The sequence below is a fragment of the Ruditapes philippinarum genome, unplaced genomic scaffold, assembly GCF_026571515.1.
Source record: "Ruditapes philippinarum isolate M1 unplaced genomic scaffold, ASM2657151v2 ctg181_1_1_1_1, whole genome shotgun sequence".
In the NCBI taxonomy this organism is placed as follows: domain Eukaryota; kingdom Metazoa; phylum Mollusca; class Bivalvia; order Venerida; family Veneridae; genus Ruditapes; species Ruditapes philippinarum.
The window spans coordinates 212,012-226,204 of record NW_026857252.1 but is presented as its reverse complement, the minus strand read 5'-3'; the positions used below and the strand labels follow the sequence as shown (position 1 = coordinate 226,204).

Below are 14,193 nucleotides of genomic sequence, written 5' to 3'. Positions count from 1 at the left end.
TAAAATTTTAGTCACAATTTAAGTTTATGAGTCATTTGTTTCACATTGATTAAAGGGAGACACAGGCATTTTTTTCATGTACCTGATCAGAATTTTTCTTTCAATATTCTATAATTGTCCTCAAAATGAATACACTTAGCAGTGACAGGAACAACACTTTCTCCTTATAAAGAATAAAATGGTAGTTTCTCAGCTTGGCCCATGTGGGTCAGGTTGGAGCATTTAGATTTCACCGTAATTGTAAAAGAATCATATGTTTAGCCTAATTTGTGTTGTGTTTCATTTTAGAAAAAAACACATTCAGCATAAATATTATTTTCATAAAACATACATTAATCAAACTTTAATGTATATATTTGGCAGAAAAGTAAAATAATGTAAACAATGCAAATAATTTTGTTTTCATGTAAATCTTTATTTTTCAAACTCAGTCATAATACCTACCCCACCAAATTCCATGGCAAAAAGTTTATTCTTATTGCAAATATTAATCAACTTATTCTATACAATACTACGCATCATGATAAATATCAGTGTTGTTATATGTGGTCCTTCGGGATTATTGATGCCGGCACTATTAAATGTTGAAAATTGAATACCGCTCAAGCCGGTGCTAGGGGGCGTGAGGGATGTTGCACTTATTCATTATCCCTCGTGCACAGACTGCAATTTTCATGTAATTTTGTTGTGATTAATGCTTCTGAGGGATCACTTTGTTTCCAGATACTTCACATAAAAAAACAATTTCTGTGAGATTTAAAATTGGTTTTAAAAACAAAAACGTTTTTTGATTTTAGCATATTTTTGTCGGTCTTATTTTTCCTTAAAACATAAAATGTTTAGAAATATTTAGCTCCTGTAAAGTGATATACAACTATTATTTGCAGCAATAAAACAATATGAAATATAAACTATTCACTCAGAAAACATCTTTAAATACAGAGTGATTTCTTAAAATGTGGAACCATCTTGGATTTCCTGTGATTGTAAAAGAGGTTGTTTTTTTTAAGAAATGGATTTCCAAAATCTATAGACATTTTACTTAAACTGAGACTTATTCTTTTAACAAAATTTGAGGCCTATCTCTTAAACTATACACACAAACCTCTATCACTGTATCTATCCGATAGCCTCACTTTTTTCTTTGCATATGTGGATATTTATGTCGGTAAATAGATATATCACATGATAACCACATGACATTGTCGAAATCAATAGATATAGTGACACAAATTTGCTATTTTTTTATACTTGTAAATGCATTGAATCATTGTATAAAAATAGAAAATAATCAGTGGTACTTGAACTAGATTGAATGATCAGCTGATAAAATATAGTCGAGTTAATGTGGTAGATTGGAAATGAAAACAAAAGTGCTCTAAAGACACGAATTATCTCTAATTTATGTTAGGTAAATCATCTGGAAAAAAAAGTCACCCCTCGGAAGCATTAAAACAGCAAAATTACATGAAAATTGCAAACTCGGTTTGTTTGAGTCAATAAAAAAGTGCAACATCCCAACTCCCCTAGCATCAACATTTAATTAGAAATGCTGAACTAAATGATCCCGAAGGACCAGAAAAATATAACAACACTGAAGTGATGTACGGGACAACGTTTTACGGCTGCAGTTGACACCTGCTGTTGTGATGTATAAATAAATTTCTGGAAAAAAGTGATTGAGTCTGTTCATGAGAGATAATGAAAAAGAGCGAAATCCTTACGCCCTCTAGCACCGGCTTTAAATTGAGCGGAACTCAAACCACCCAACTAGAAAAAAAAAACACGAAAAGTAAAAACTAAAAGTGTAACAAACACAACAATAATGTCGTGCTGAACGATCTTCAACGATCTCTGACTGAATGTATGGGTTGACTTTTTACAGCCTCTTTACGGCACAAACAACACGGTCTTTTTTTTTACTTTGAAAAAGTTGCAGACTCGGTTTGATTGAGCCTGTACGGTACTGGAAAAAAGCAATTTACCGTCCACGCCCCTTAGCACCGGCTGAAGCAGAATTGAACATTTAAACACGGCAATGGGGAAAATTTGAATTTTGAAACATCCGCAGATGCGTTCATGCGGTGGTTATCATGGAAACTTCAATGTGACACTATTGTGCCATTCAATGAAAAGCAGCGTATTATGGACCCCAAATATAACAACACAGAAGTGAAGCACGGGGTAACTTTAGTCTAGGATGTTTATTTCAAGAGTTATCTCCGCTTTAGTTTCAGAATTTTCTTTGAAAAATGTTTTACTCTGCTTAACAAAAAATGATGAAAACCCTTGGAATTACACAAAAACTAGATTTCCCATGTTAACACATGCCCTAACACCGGAATTTGGTGAAAAATCGTTGTTTTTTGACATTTTTTATTTTTTTTTAATTAACCTTTTACCCCATGAACATATTGCAAAAAATGGCCGTTTTCATTGAAAACCTCCTGTAACAAGTTCAAACTGCTATGAAACTATGAAAAATGCTTCAATACTAATGAAACTTGGCGCAAATGTTGACTACACCATAGCCTCTGTAACAGCATGCTCAATGGTAAATTTCCTGTTACCATGGCAACGGGGGGACGTCTCAAAATTGCCAAAAATCACTATTTTGCATTGTTTTTTTCCATCAAAACTGATTTCAAAGTGCGACAACTTCTCAATGAATTGAGATAGAGTAAAAGGCTTTTCAGCGTCGGTTACTAGTTACCCTAAGATCGACCTGAGGCCATTTTTAGCCTGTCACATGTCCAAGATTATCTTGGCGATGAGTGGGACTCCGTCCCTTCAAACCCCCCAAACAGAAGGGGGCACACCCCCCTTCTGGCAACCCCCTGATGATATATTTGGATGGGGGACGGCGCCGAAAAAGTGGTCACTTTTTTTAACAACATTTCTCAAACGGAAAACAGTGTTTAGGGCCTAAATAGGGCATTTTTCACTGTTTGAGGCCTCAAAAGGGGGGGGGGGAGCCGTCGAAACACGCTTATAGAAGGGAAAAGGAAAAGGGAAAATTTGCTCTCAGACTGTCCGGCCGACCCTTAAACTGTTTCCTGAGATCACTTTAAAATATCTTGAAACTTTTCGAAAAAGTTTACTTAAAATTGAGAATATTTGAATGATAATTTATATATGTCATCCTAAGAAAATTTGATCTTTTGAATACATTACTGTGATACAGAGAAACTAAGAACTCACAAATTCATTCATGTCTTCAACAATGGCTTATAATGGAATGACAATGGTTAATGACCCTACATATATCATGAAGAGGTAGCTGTGTTGTTTATCAGGTGTGAGTATGAATTTAGTTGAGATTTAAGGTAATGTCATCGTCGTCATGCATCATGACATCATGCACGAAATGTTTCATAACTCTAACAATTTAATTTCAAAAGCTGTCTCATCTTTGGGCTTGAAGTACATTGTTACTATCTTGTTTAGCCTACGACGCTTTCATACTGTTACAATTTGTTTCTTCGCGGCATAAGGATTTCTTTTGATAATTTCTGATTTACTTTCATTATAAAGCATAATAACATGCGAAAATGTTCGACATTTGAGGGTATTCTTTGTACTGATACAGAAATATATTTATATTTTGATTGATTTTCTTTCTTATTGTTTTGTCTTTCTTTGCTTCATCAAGTACGTATATAATGGGGGCTCTGATGTCTCTTTCGTTTAATTTGGTGTAATTTCCTTGTATCGACATTAATGAGGTACCACATAAAAATAAAATAAATACATGTATGTAGTGCATAAAATTATACTGATTTACCCGGTGTGGTACGGTTTTTTTTCCTGAACGGTACGGGTTGAATACGGCTCACGGACTTTAACCTATCCTCAAACCGGAAGTAGGAAGTGAGTAGGAGATTGAGGAAGTTTTTAGATAATTTTTCCAATAAGATTGTTTTAGGTAGGTCTTTTATCGTATTACTAAAATTATAACTTTAAGAAATATCTAGTTTATTTATCAAAGTAAATCTACCTGACATATTGTAATGAATCGTAAAAGTGTCTCAGATTGTTTTCGTGCTTCTATGTATACCAGTACTCGGATATCACGGAAGAAACTACAGACCTGTTCCTTTGTAAGTGTGGACAAATAGGAACAGTGAGACATTTTAAAAACAGTTGATACAGTTTGTAAAAAAATTTAACAATTACCACAAAGACAAAGACCAGAGGCTAGCTGTACTGCATTTTTTTTTTTGAATAAATAAATGCAATGATGAAATACTTATTTAAAAGGAACTGCACTGAGGTCAAAAAGCCTAAAAGCATAAAATCAAATTTCTTACATACAGCAGCGTTTAAAGTATTAAACGATATGCAATAGACAATAAGAAATCTACTCAGAAATGAATTGCAAATTATATTTTTTTACTATTCTTAGCTGATTTGGTGAAAAGCGTTTCAACTCTTCATTTTTGGGTATTTTTTTACAATTAGAATACTTATTGGAAGTGGCTAGCTGTACAGTCCCGAAAGGCTAGCCAAAAGTTCTAGCCGTATGTGAGTCACATACGACTAGCCAGGACACACTGTATTGTCTAGCCGTATGGCACTTTTCAAAATTATATGAAAGTCGAAAATGCATATGTTATTTTGTGTCTTTAAATGAGGATTCTAACCAAGTCCCCGCATTTGTCCTCATGCAGGGCTCACGCTGTAGGTGGCCATGGATGCCATTTGTGATAATTTTATAAGATTGGTGATTACTTTTGCATTTTGGCTACAAAAATTGGTGATTAATACTGATTATCTTTTACTTCCAACATTGTATGAAGTGTAAAAATTGTTAAAGAATGCAGTAAGGTGAGACACAATTAACACCAGTGGGGTGGATTTAATCAAGTGTCAACTTTTTATCAGTCTCGTGTTGATTACTATTGCCCGAGGTGATTAAATACATGTTAGATGTAAATTTGTATAAGTACTTTAAAGATATTGTCCAACATTATGATAGCCATCAAATATCCACCAATTAGCCACAGACAATGTCTTAAACTTGATAAATTGGTTATTTACCAACCCAAAATTTGCCCTAAATTGTCGGGATTGCAAATTATGATTTTTTTTTGTTTCATGCTGCTTGACTTAATCGTCAGTGGAAAACACAATGAATGGTAAACTATTTAAAAAGTATTTACTTCCAAAAAATTATATGCACAACAACTTGTGAATATTTTGCAGAAAACAGAAAAAATTGGCAACAACTTGTGAATATTTTGCTGAAAACAGAAAAAATTCAATTGTCACATATTTTCGCAACACCAATACTTTTATTATTATTATTAAACAGCGAAAATAAGCTGTGTTCTGTTTAAAAAAACTTTACTATTACGGCAGAAAATTTGTATTACATTGATGTTGATGACATTTTTCAGTAAGTTATTCAGAAAAAAGGCAGCTTTCTGTGAATGTGTTTGCAAGTGTAATTTCTATAGGCTAATATGACCTAATCCAGTTCTGTGTGAGATGTAGTTACTGTAAAGCTGGCAAAATTTTATTACAACAAACAAAAGAAATTGTCTAATAAAAGTGGCATATGCATCATTATGTGTGTTAAGCATTCCACCTGGAAAGTCTTATATCGCTTTAATTAAAGTTCACTCACTGTGGTTCTATGTAAGAAGAAAGTAGTTTAACATATACACAAATGTATCAGTTTATTTGAGAATCCTTATAAAAGTGATTTTTTTTTAAATGTAATGTATATTTAATCAACTGCATGTTGTAAATCGCTAAATGGTGAATAGTCCGCTAAACTTTTGGCTATTATTTTTTTTTAATTAAACATATTGTCTATTATTTTGTATTAACCAGTGTGAGCCCTGCTCATGTGTTCACTTTAATAAAGATGCTCTGCCATTTTGTAAAAAAAAATGAATACAAAGGTAATGCAAGCGTTGTAATCTTGATAAAAGTTGCATGTTATAAGTTATAACGTCGTTATTTTTCATGCTTAAGATTTTTTGTTTTATTTATATGAAAGATGAATTATTAAATCATTTGTAAATTAAGCACATGGATCGAATAAGTAATCATAATGGCAAAGAAGCTTTTTCATAACTGCATGATCAGAGTGGAATAAATAAAAAGAACATTGAAAAAAAATGGTGAAAAGCAAAAACAATTGTATGATTTTTAATTACAATAGATAAATATTAAACATAAAAGCACAATCAATTAGCCTTAATTACATGTAAAGCCTATATATCCAGGGACTGACAATAGAATTTTAGAATGTGTTTCACGGAACATGCAAACTTTCCTTAATGGTGGATAAATTTCTACTGTCAGTAATTTGATGCAATTATCAGAGCCCAACAACAATTATTTTCGGTGTTTTTTTTTTCATTTTTAAAGGTGTTGAAAATTTTTATTTATTTATTTTATTTATACATTTTAGGAACATAGCACAAGATACATAATATAAAATCATACAGTTAAGAGATAACATAAATAAATCATATATATAAAATGAGATCATAAAACAGCATAAAAGAGCACACTTTTGTCATAAAAAATAAGAGGTACTATGCACCTATGGATAGCCCATTAAGCTAAATGCTTATTTCCAATGGGGTCCATAGAAATAAAAAAAACTAACATAATTTTAACCCCTTCCCCCCCTAAAAAAACAAACAAGATAAAAAATATAAAAATATAAACTAACTAACTTTGGTCAAAATTTAGGTTGAAAAAGGAAATATATTTATAAAAGTATGCCCTTTTTAAAATAAGCCTAGTATTACTATCACAGAAATATTTGATCACAGTGCCTAACACATTAGTTGTACACATATATATCTTCTGAAAGACTTTTATAGCTTTCTAGTAGGTACTTTTTAACAGATTTTTTGTATTGCACAAAATTATTAATGGATTTTATATATTCTGGCAGATCATTCCAGTCTTTAATTCCATTATAATAAAAGGTCTGTTTCATCACAGAATTACACTGGGGGACAATAAAATTAAAATTGCTTGATCTAGTATTGTAAAATCTTGCATCAGCACAACATCTAAAGTCGGCTCTAAGGTATGATGGACTCTTTTTTGTAAAAATCTTATACATATGATTTAGTCTTAACTGTTTGACTCTGTTTTCTACATTTAACCAATTTAATTTTTCAAACTCATACACTGTTACAGAAGTTCTGGGCGGTAAGTTTTGGACAAATCTTAATACCTTATTCTGAGTAATTTGTAACTTTCTTTTTAAATGTTTTGATAAACCTTCATACCAAGAGGAACAAGAGTAGTCAAAATGACACTGAATCAGGGCTGAACATAAAAGCTGTTTTGTTTTAGTATCTAAAAGTCTGCTCTGCCTGTATAAAAACTTGAGCTTGGCATTCACTTTAGAAATAACGTTATTAACAATAGTTTCCCCAGATAAATCACTATTGATATAAAGACCAAGATACTTGACTAAATTAGTACCTTTATGCTATGACCATTACATGTAACAGTAAAATTGTTCTTGCTTTGTGTAATTTTCTTTTGGGGCCAAATAGCATACATTCTGTTTTACCAAGGTGGAGTGACAGCTTATTGTCTACGAGCCATTCTGAACAGCTTTCTAGGGCTGTCCCAAGTTTTTCTGAGATGAAATTCGGGTCTTTATGTGAGAATAAAATAGTGCTGTCATCTGCATAGAGTATTAACTTGCAATCATTATCAATACTTAAAATCATATCATTTACGTAGCACAGAAAAAAGCAACGGCCCTAGAATACTACCTTGGGGACGCCACATGTCACACTGTTTGATTTAGAGTAAGTATTTCCTATATTAACAATTGTGAACGTTCTGAAAGATATGATCTGAAACCAGGAAATAGACTGAACACCCATTAATTCTAACTTTCCACTAAGAATATCATGGTCTACAGTGTCAAACGCCTTTTGCAAGTCAAGCATCACCATACCTGTGTATAGCCCTTTACTAGTATTAATTCTTATAACATCTTGTAAGTGAATAAGACAACTATCTGTAGAATAACACCTAATTAAACTTATTGAAACAAAACAGGATTATTCTCACAATTTTGTAAACTATTCCAATTGATGTTATTCAGCTGCAACCAATCGCTCTTTTTTCTCGCCATTTGGAAATGACAAAGATCAATATTTATACTGTCTTTACTGTAGCCAGCATGGCGATTAATCTTTAAAATACAATTGCTGTTTCTTGGTTAAAATCCTCACTTAAAATCATAAAGTAAAATATGCATTTTCGACTTCCATATAATTTTGAATAGTGCCGTATGGCCAGCCAATACAGTGTGTCCTGGCTAGACGTACATGACTCACGTACGGCTAGAACTTTTGGCTAGTTGTACGGGCCCATATGGCTAGCCACTTCATACTTATTATGATAAAATGGTTGGAGCGAGTTATCTGACTGAGTGATTTGCACACAAGTTATTTTTTTGACCTACATGAAATGGAACATTAATTTCGAAAATTTATTTCAAGTCCCATCATGTCAAAAAACCTCAGTAGAGTCCCTTTAAAAACTTGCTTGTCTTATTGCATTTTCACAAAGATTGTACATATATATTATTTTTCTAAATAATTTTATGGTAGAATGTTTGGCCATTTATATTTAATTATGAGAAGATATAGGATAGATCTATTAGAAATAGAAAAAAATGATTGTATTTATAGATAATGATATATATTTCATTTAAGGTGATCATGTGGAAGGCACAAGCTGGAGTGAAGGTAACATCGCCATCACAAGATGTTGATGATGATGATTGGGAAACTGAGGCTGATTTCGAGGTGAGATTAAAAAAAAATGTGAGATAAAACATGCATAAAAAATCCATAAAAAAAACAACCTTAATCTGCTGAAGTTGATAAATGAGTACGCCCTTCTTTGCATCTGGAACAGTCCATGCAAAGTCTGAGGGATGATAATATTAAAGTGCAAATATTGAGCTTCTTACAGTGTAGAGTTTAGTCAGACTGCATGAAAGTGAAGGCTAGGCTTTGCTCTAGGGCGGGCATAATGAATCAATTATCCGTATTGGACAGTTTGCCCCACAGCCTGTTCAGACAACTGAAAATTTTCAAGAATTAACTACCAGCATGCAAATATCAATTGACAAGTTAAAAAATGCTTCATATAAAAATGGACAAGTTAGTTAAAATCTTTTCTCATTTTCATGAAGAAAATTCCCAATTCAAGGAACCAAAACCAAAAATAAAATGAGTAAAATTATTGTCATTTTGTTAAATTTAACTGCACAATGCCATAATAATCATTTCTGTGCCTTGTTTAATGTATTCAATATGTTAATTAATGTCAGTTTTTCCCAATTGGTCTAAATAAAAAAAAATCACAAATCTTGGGTAGAGCTCATGTTCCTAAAGTGCTGTAAAAGAACCCTGTTATTTTATATATGATTGACTCACATATAGTTTTTATCATTTATGAATTAGAATGACGTAAGTGAACAAGAGCAAAGATGGGGAGCAAAAACAGTTGAAGGATCAGGTCACCAGGCTTCAATAAAGTAAGTTGATATTTTTAGATGTACTGTAATTCACAATAATTATTGTATTTTGACTTACAAGTCTGCACGTGCCTTCTTTAATGCACGGATAAATCTATGGGGTCTTCCTTCACCAGGGACATATTTCATTATTACTCAACTTGGACAAAAACAACAACAAAAAACATTATCACACAATGAATCTGTATGGTTGTAACTTTAAGTGATAATATACTCAATTTTTTGTTGCTAAAATTAGCTGCGATTGCTCTATACAATGTATATCAAAAGATTTGAATATTTTAGTTATACCAGTACTTTATTTCATTCAAACATATGTTTGTAATATAATTACAACCAAATAAAAACAAACTAAAAAAGAATGAATAGAAAGATACAGGCCTTTTTATAAACTTTCTTCTATTATGATGATGATTGATCATTAATTGATAATTACAAATGTTAAGTATTAATTCTTAAAACTGCTTAAATATAACAAGACTACTTCATTGCTTTTAGCAAGTAAATGCTACCAATAAATTGCAAAAGATATTGATTATGTGGAACAGATTTGAAATTAAAAACGATTTTGGCATAATGTTTAATTTTGATTTGACATGGAAAATCACCGTTTACTCGTGGTTTGGCATAGCCCTACAAACACAGACACTTTGATGTGAAATATAGTCCCTTCTCACTGATCTAAGTAATATTTAGAAGTGGAAATTTTCACAATAGTCTTACTCTGGAATTAAGTATTTTGCCAGCTAATCTGTAGGTACAAACAAACTTTTACAGTTACAGCTTAGAAAATAAGCGCAACAGGTTGACTAATCTATTGTGACTGGTAGTGCACCATGAAGCTATAATGGTAAAACTTTGTTTGTACCTACGGGGTTTTATCAAAAACCAACATTTGCCTAGTTTCGGATAACGTCTTTTGAGAGTATTTTAATTACTAACCTTAAGTTAATTTCATACTTTACAAAACATTTAGATATTGTTCTCTGCAAACCATCATCACATGTTCAAGTAATTACTTTCCTTTTTTCATACAAAATGTGTGAACATACTAAACATTAATGTGTGATCATACAAAATGGGTGATCATACTAAATATTTTGTTAGAATACCAAATATTTTGTTTAACACATGTGTATATTAATATATAGGCTAGATCAGTTGAGACAAAATGTCCAGCAAGATTATCAGAAGGTGAAGACAGAGGAACTGGAAAGTGGACCAAAAGCTTCATATGGGTATGGTGGCAAGTTTGGAGTACAGCAAGACAGGATGGACAAGGTATGTAAATGTTGACCTTTGTATATCATTTGATCATTTTTTGTCTTAGCATTTTGCTGCATAAGTTCTCTTTGTGTTTTTTTTACTTTCACACACTTATTTGAGACAATTTTAATTTATTGTCAAGGCCCATAACCTTAGCATGGATTTTGTCAGAATTATGGCGCTTAGTGTGTTAAGTAAATTTTCTTGGTTAAAGAGTTGCATGCCACATCAGTTAGCATTTAGGAGAAGTATAACTTCACACACATTTGAGATCATTATAGGTCACTGTCAAGGTCAATTACAGTAGCATTGATTTTGTCAGAATTATGGCCATTTTTATACTTTTCTGGCCATTTAATACATGTTTTTGTGACCATACTTTGGGGTCACTTTACAAGGCATGGATTTTGACTGAATAATAACATGATTATAAATGAAACATAATCTTCAAAACTACTGAAGGTATTCACTTGAAACTTAATACATGTCTTTAAGGCCATAAATGTACTTTAATAACAAGATCCATAACTCTGATGGGGAAACTATGTTTAACCTTTTTTTGTGCAACATCAGACTTCAAAACTACTGATGGTCTTCACTTTAAACTAAAGTCTTATCTGTAGAATCATAATTGGAGGTCAATATCCAAGACCCATAACTCTGGCATGCATTTTGACTGAAATCTGGCCCTCTATGAACTTGACATAGAAAATATTGTTTCAGTTTTGCATTAAGAAAACTTCTGATAGTATTGACTTGAAGTTAAACTTCATTCATGGTTTCTGGATTATAATTGAAAGTCATTATCTGAGGCCAATAACCCTGGCATGAATTTTGAATGTAATATGGTCCTTTGTTAAATTACAGAATTCCTTGGTCAACATTCATGACTATTAAATATGTTACTTAATGTTTTGAATGAAATTTTCTTACATTATCCAACATTATCCAAGGCTCTTGATTAAGTATCAACTACTGAGAATAGTGGAACCATGCTGTCCTATTTACAACTCCTGTTGTTCTTGTTGTTTGGGTTTTTTTTGTCAAAAATACCCATGATCTTGTGGTTGTTTAATGATACATTGTGATGCTGTGTGAAAATAACAGTAAATTAATCATACATGTATTCGTGAGATGAGTTTATTTCCTTAAAGGAACTCCACTGAGGTCCAATAGCCTAAATACATGAAATTTTAATTTCTTAACATATATCAATTTTGGCACCTTAAACAGAAAGGTGTGCAAAAGATAATTATGAAATGGAACAATAGTCCTGAAAAAATATCTCCAGTCCTGTGAAATTTCAAAACACCTCAGTGGAGTCCCTTTAATCAGGAATGGATGGTAACAAAAGTAGATAATAGTTGTCAATTTTGAAAGTGATCAGTATATGGCAGTATTAGTTTATGCAGACTTCCCGAAAGTTGAAAAAAACTGTCAGACATTCGGTCTGACAAACCATGAAAATCTGTCGGACCGAAACAAAATCTGTCGGACCAAATAAAATTGATCAAAATCAATGAAAAACTTGTGGTTGTATTTCTAAGACACTTTTTGTTTTTTTATTTTTTCGCCGTAAAAATCGGCACAATCCATACAGCGCATTTTCATTTCCTCCCTGTCATACACCAATAATTCATGGTTCTTCTTCCATTTTTCATTTAAATTTGTCTCGGGTCTATTCTTTTCATCCTTTTATTGCTGTTCTGCGCACTCTTCTGACGTAGATTTTCGTTTTTTCCCAAATTTGGCACCTTTAGCAACGCCATTTTGTATACATGCGGCTTGGATAAAAGCCGGACAGTCGGACCGATCCGGAATAAAAAATTGTCGGACCTGATCAAAATTTATCGGACATGTCCGTCGGACCGACGTATTTCAGGAAGTCTGGTTTATGCTAATTTGTTCTGCAGGCATGATTTCGATTGTGTAAGAAGCTATAAGCTTATAGACACACTGTAGAATTTGATCCTGAAACCAACCAGTACTAAGCAATGAGTGTAAAATTTCTTGCTCAAGGAAACAATGACTTGCCCCTGAGGGAATTTGAACCCATGCACCTAGCGATCATTAGATTACTAATCCGACGCGTTAACCACTTGGCCATGCCGCCACTAACATGATTATTTACCTGGCATGCACTTAAGGTAGAGAATATTCTAATGTGAATGAAATAATATTTTAGTGTTAGGCTCAAAATAAGAAGAGTTCTGTTATTGGTCCCCCCACCTCAAAAGAAAGGAAAAATAAGTATATGTTTTTATATATAATATAATATATATGAAAGTGACATTATGCTCATTGTTTTTAAATGTCAAGATGAGCTGAATTATCTTATACATGATGTATATTTCAAAAGATTAATTGCTATATAGGTGTTTAACAAACAGTTGATATGGGAAAATGTGTAGGATTAAATATAAATCTACCCGAAATATAGATTGACTGCCCTGCTCTTTTATAAATTGAATGTTACAGGTAAATTCTGATGGATTTTTACAGATATTTCCTGATGCCATGGAGTTATTTATCGTTCATTCCAGTATGGTATCAGACAGATGTGTCCACACATTTTATTGTCAAACTTATGTATTTTTAAACAAATGTATTTTTTATGCTTTGAGTGATATTTGTATTGGTTGGTATAAAAGTTTTGCACAATTCAAAACACTATGGCAAAAGAGCATGAGGGAGGTTTCAAAAGTTACCAAACCTTTTTCCCAATTAAGCAATTTTACGACGCAAAATTACCCAAACTTGGCTAGGTATTTATAAATTATATATAATGTTTACCTAGCAGCCTAGATCATATATAAAGCTCATCTCGTGGCATAGATTACCAAGGGGCTTAGATCAAATATAATGCTCACCTTGCAGCCTTCATTACCCAGTGACCTAGATCATATATAATGCTCACCTCGTGGCCTAGGTCACCCAGAGGCCTAGATTATATATAATGCTCTCCTTGCAGTCTAGGTCACCCAGCGGCCTAGATCATATATAATGCTCACCTCGTGGCCTAAATTACCCAGCGACCTTGATTATATATAATGCTCACCTCGTGGCCTAGATTACCCAGCGGCCTTGATTATATATAATGCTCACCTTGTGGCCTAGATTACCCAGCAGCCTACATCATGTATAATGCTCTCCTCGTGGCCTAGATTACCCAGCAGCCTACATCATGTATAATGCTCTCCTCGTGGCCTAGATTACCCAGCAGCCTACATCATGTATAATGCTCACCTCGTGGCCTAGATTACCCAGCGGCCTACATCATGTATAATGCTCTCCTTGCAGTCTAGGTCACCCAGGGGCCTAAATCATATAAAATGCTCATCCAGCGGCCTAGATCATATATAATGCTCACCTCGCGGCCTACA

The 14,193-nt window shown here is 33.0% G+C and overlaps 1 protein-coding gene across 4 annotated transcripts in view; it reads left to right on the top strand.

Annotated features, from left to right (window-relative positions):
* The first annotated feature begins 3,781 nt into the window (after positions 1-3,781).
* Positions 3,782-14,193, top strand: part of LOC132749194 (src substrate cortactin-like) — a 32,881-nt gene continuing 22,469 nt past the window's right edge. For all 4 annotated transcript variants that reach the window (XM_060738912.1, XM_060738911.1, XM_060738910.1 and 1 more), the window contains exons 1-4: positions 3,782-3,925; positions 8,715-8,807; positions 9,471-9,544; positions 10,696-10,825. In XM_060738912.1, the coding sequence (XP_060594895.1) occupies positions 8,721-8,807; positions 9,471-9,544; positions 10,696-10,825 (291 nt within the window). In that variant the 5' untranslated portion in view covers positions 3,782-3,925; positions 8,715-8,720. The remainder of the gene's footprint in view (positions 3,926-8,714; positions 8,808-9,470; positions 9,545-10,695; positions 10,826-14,193) is intronic.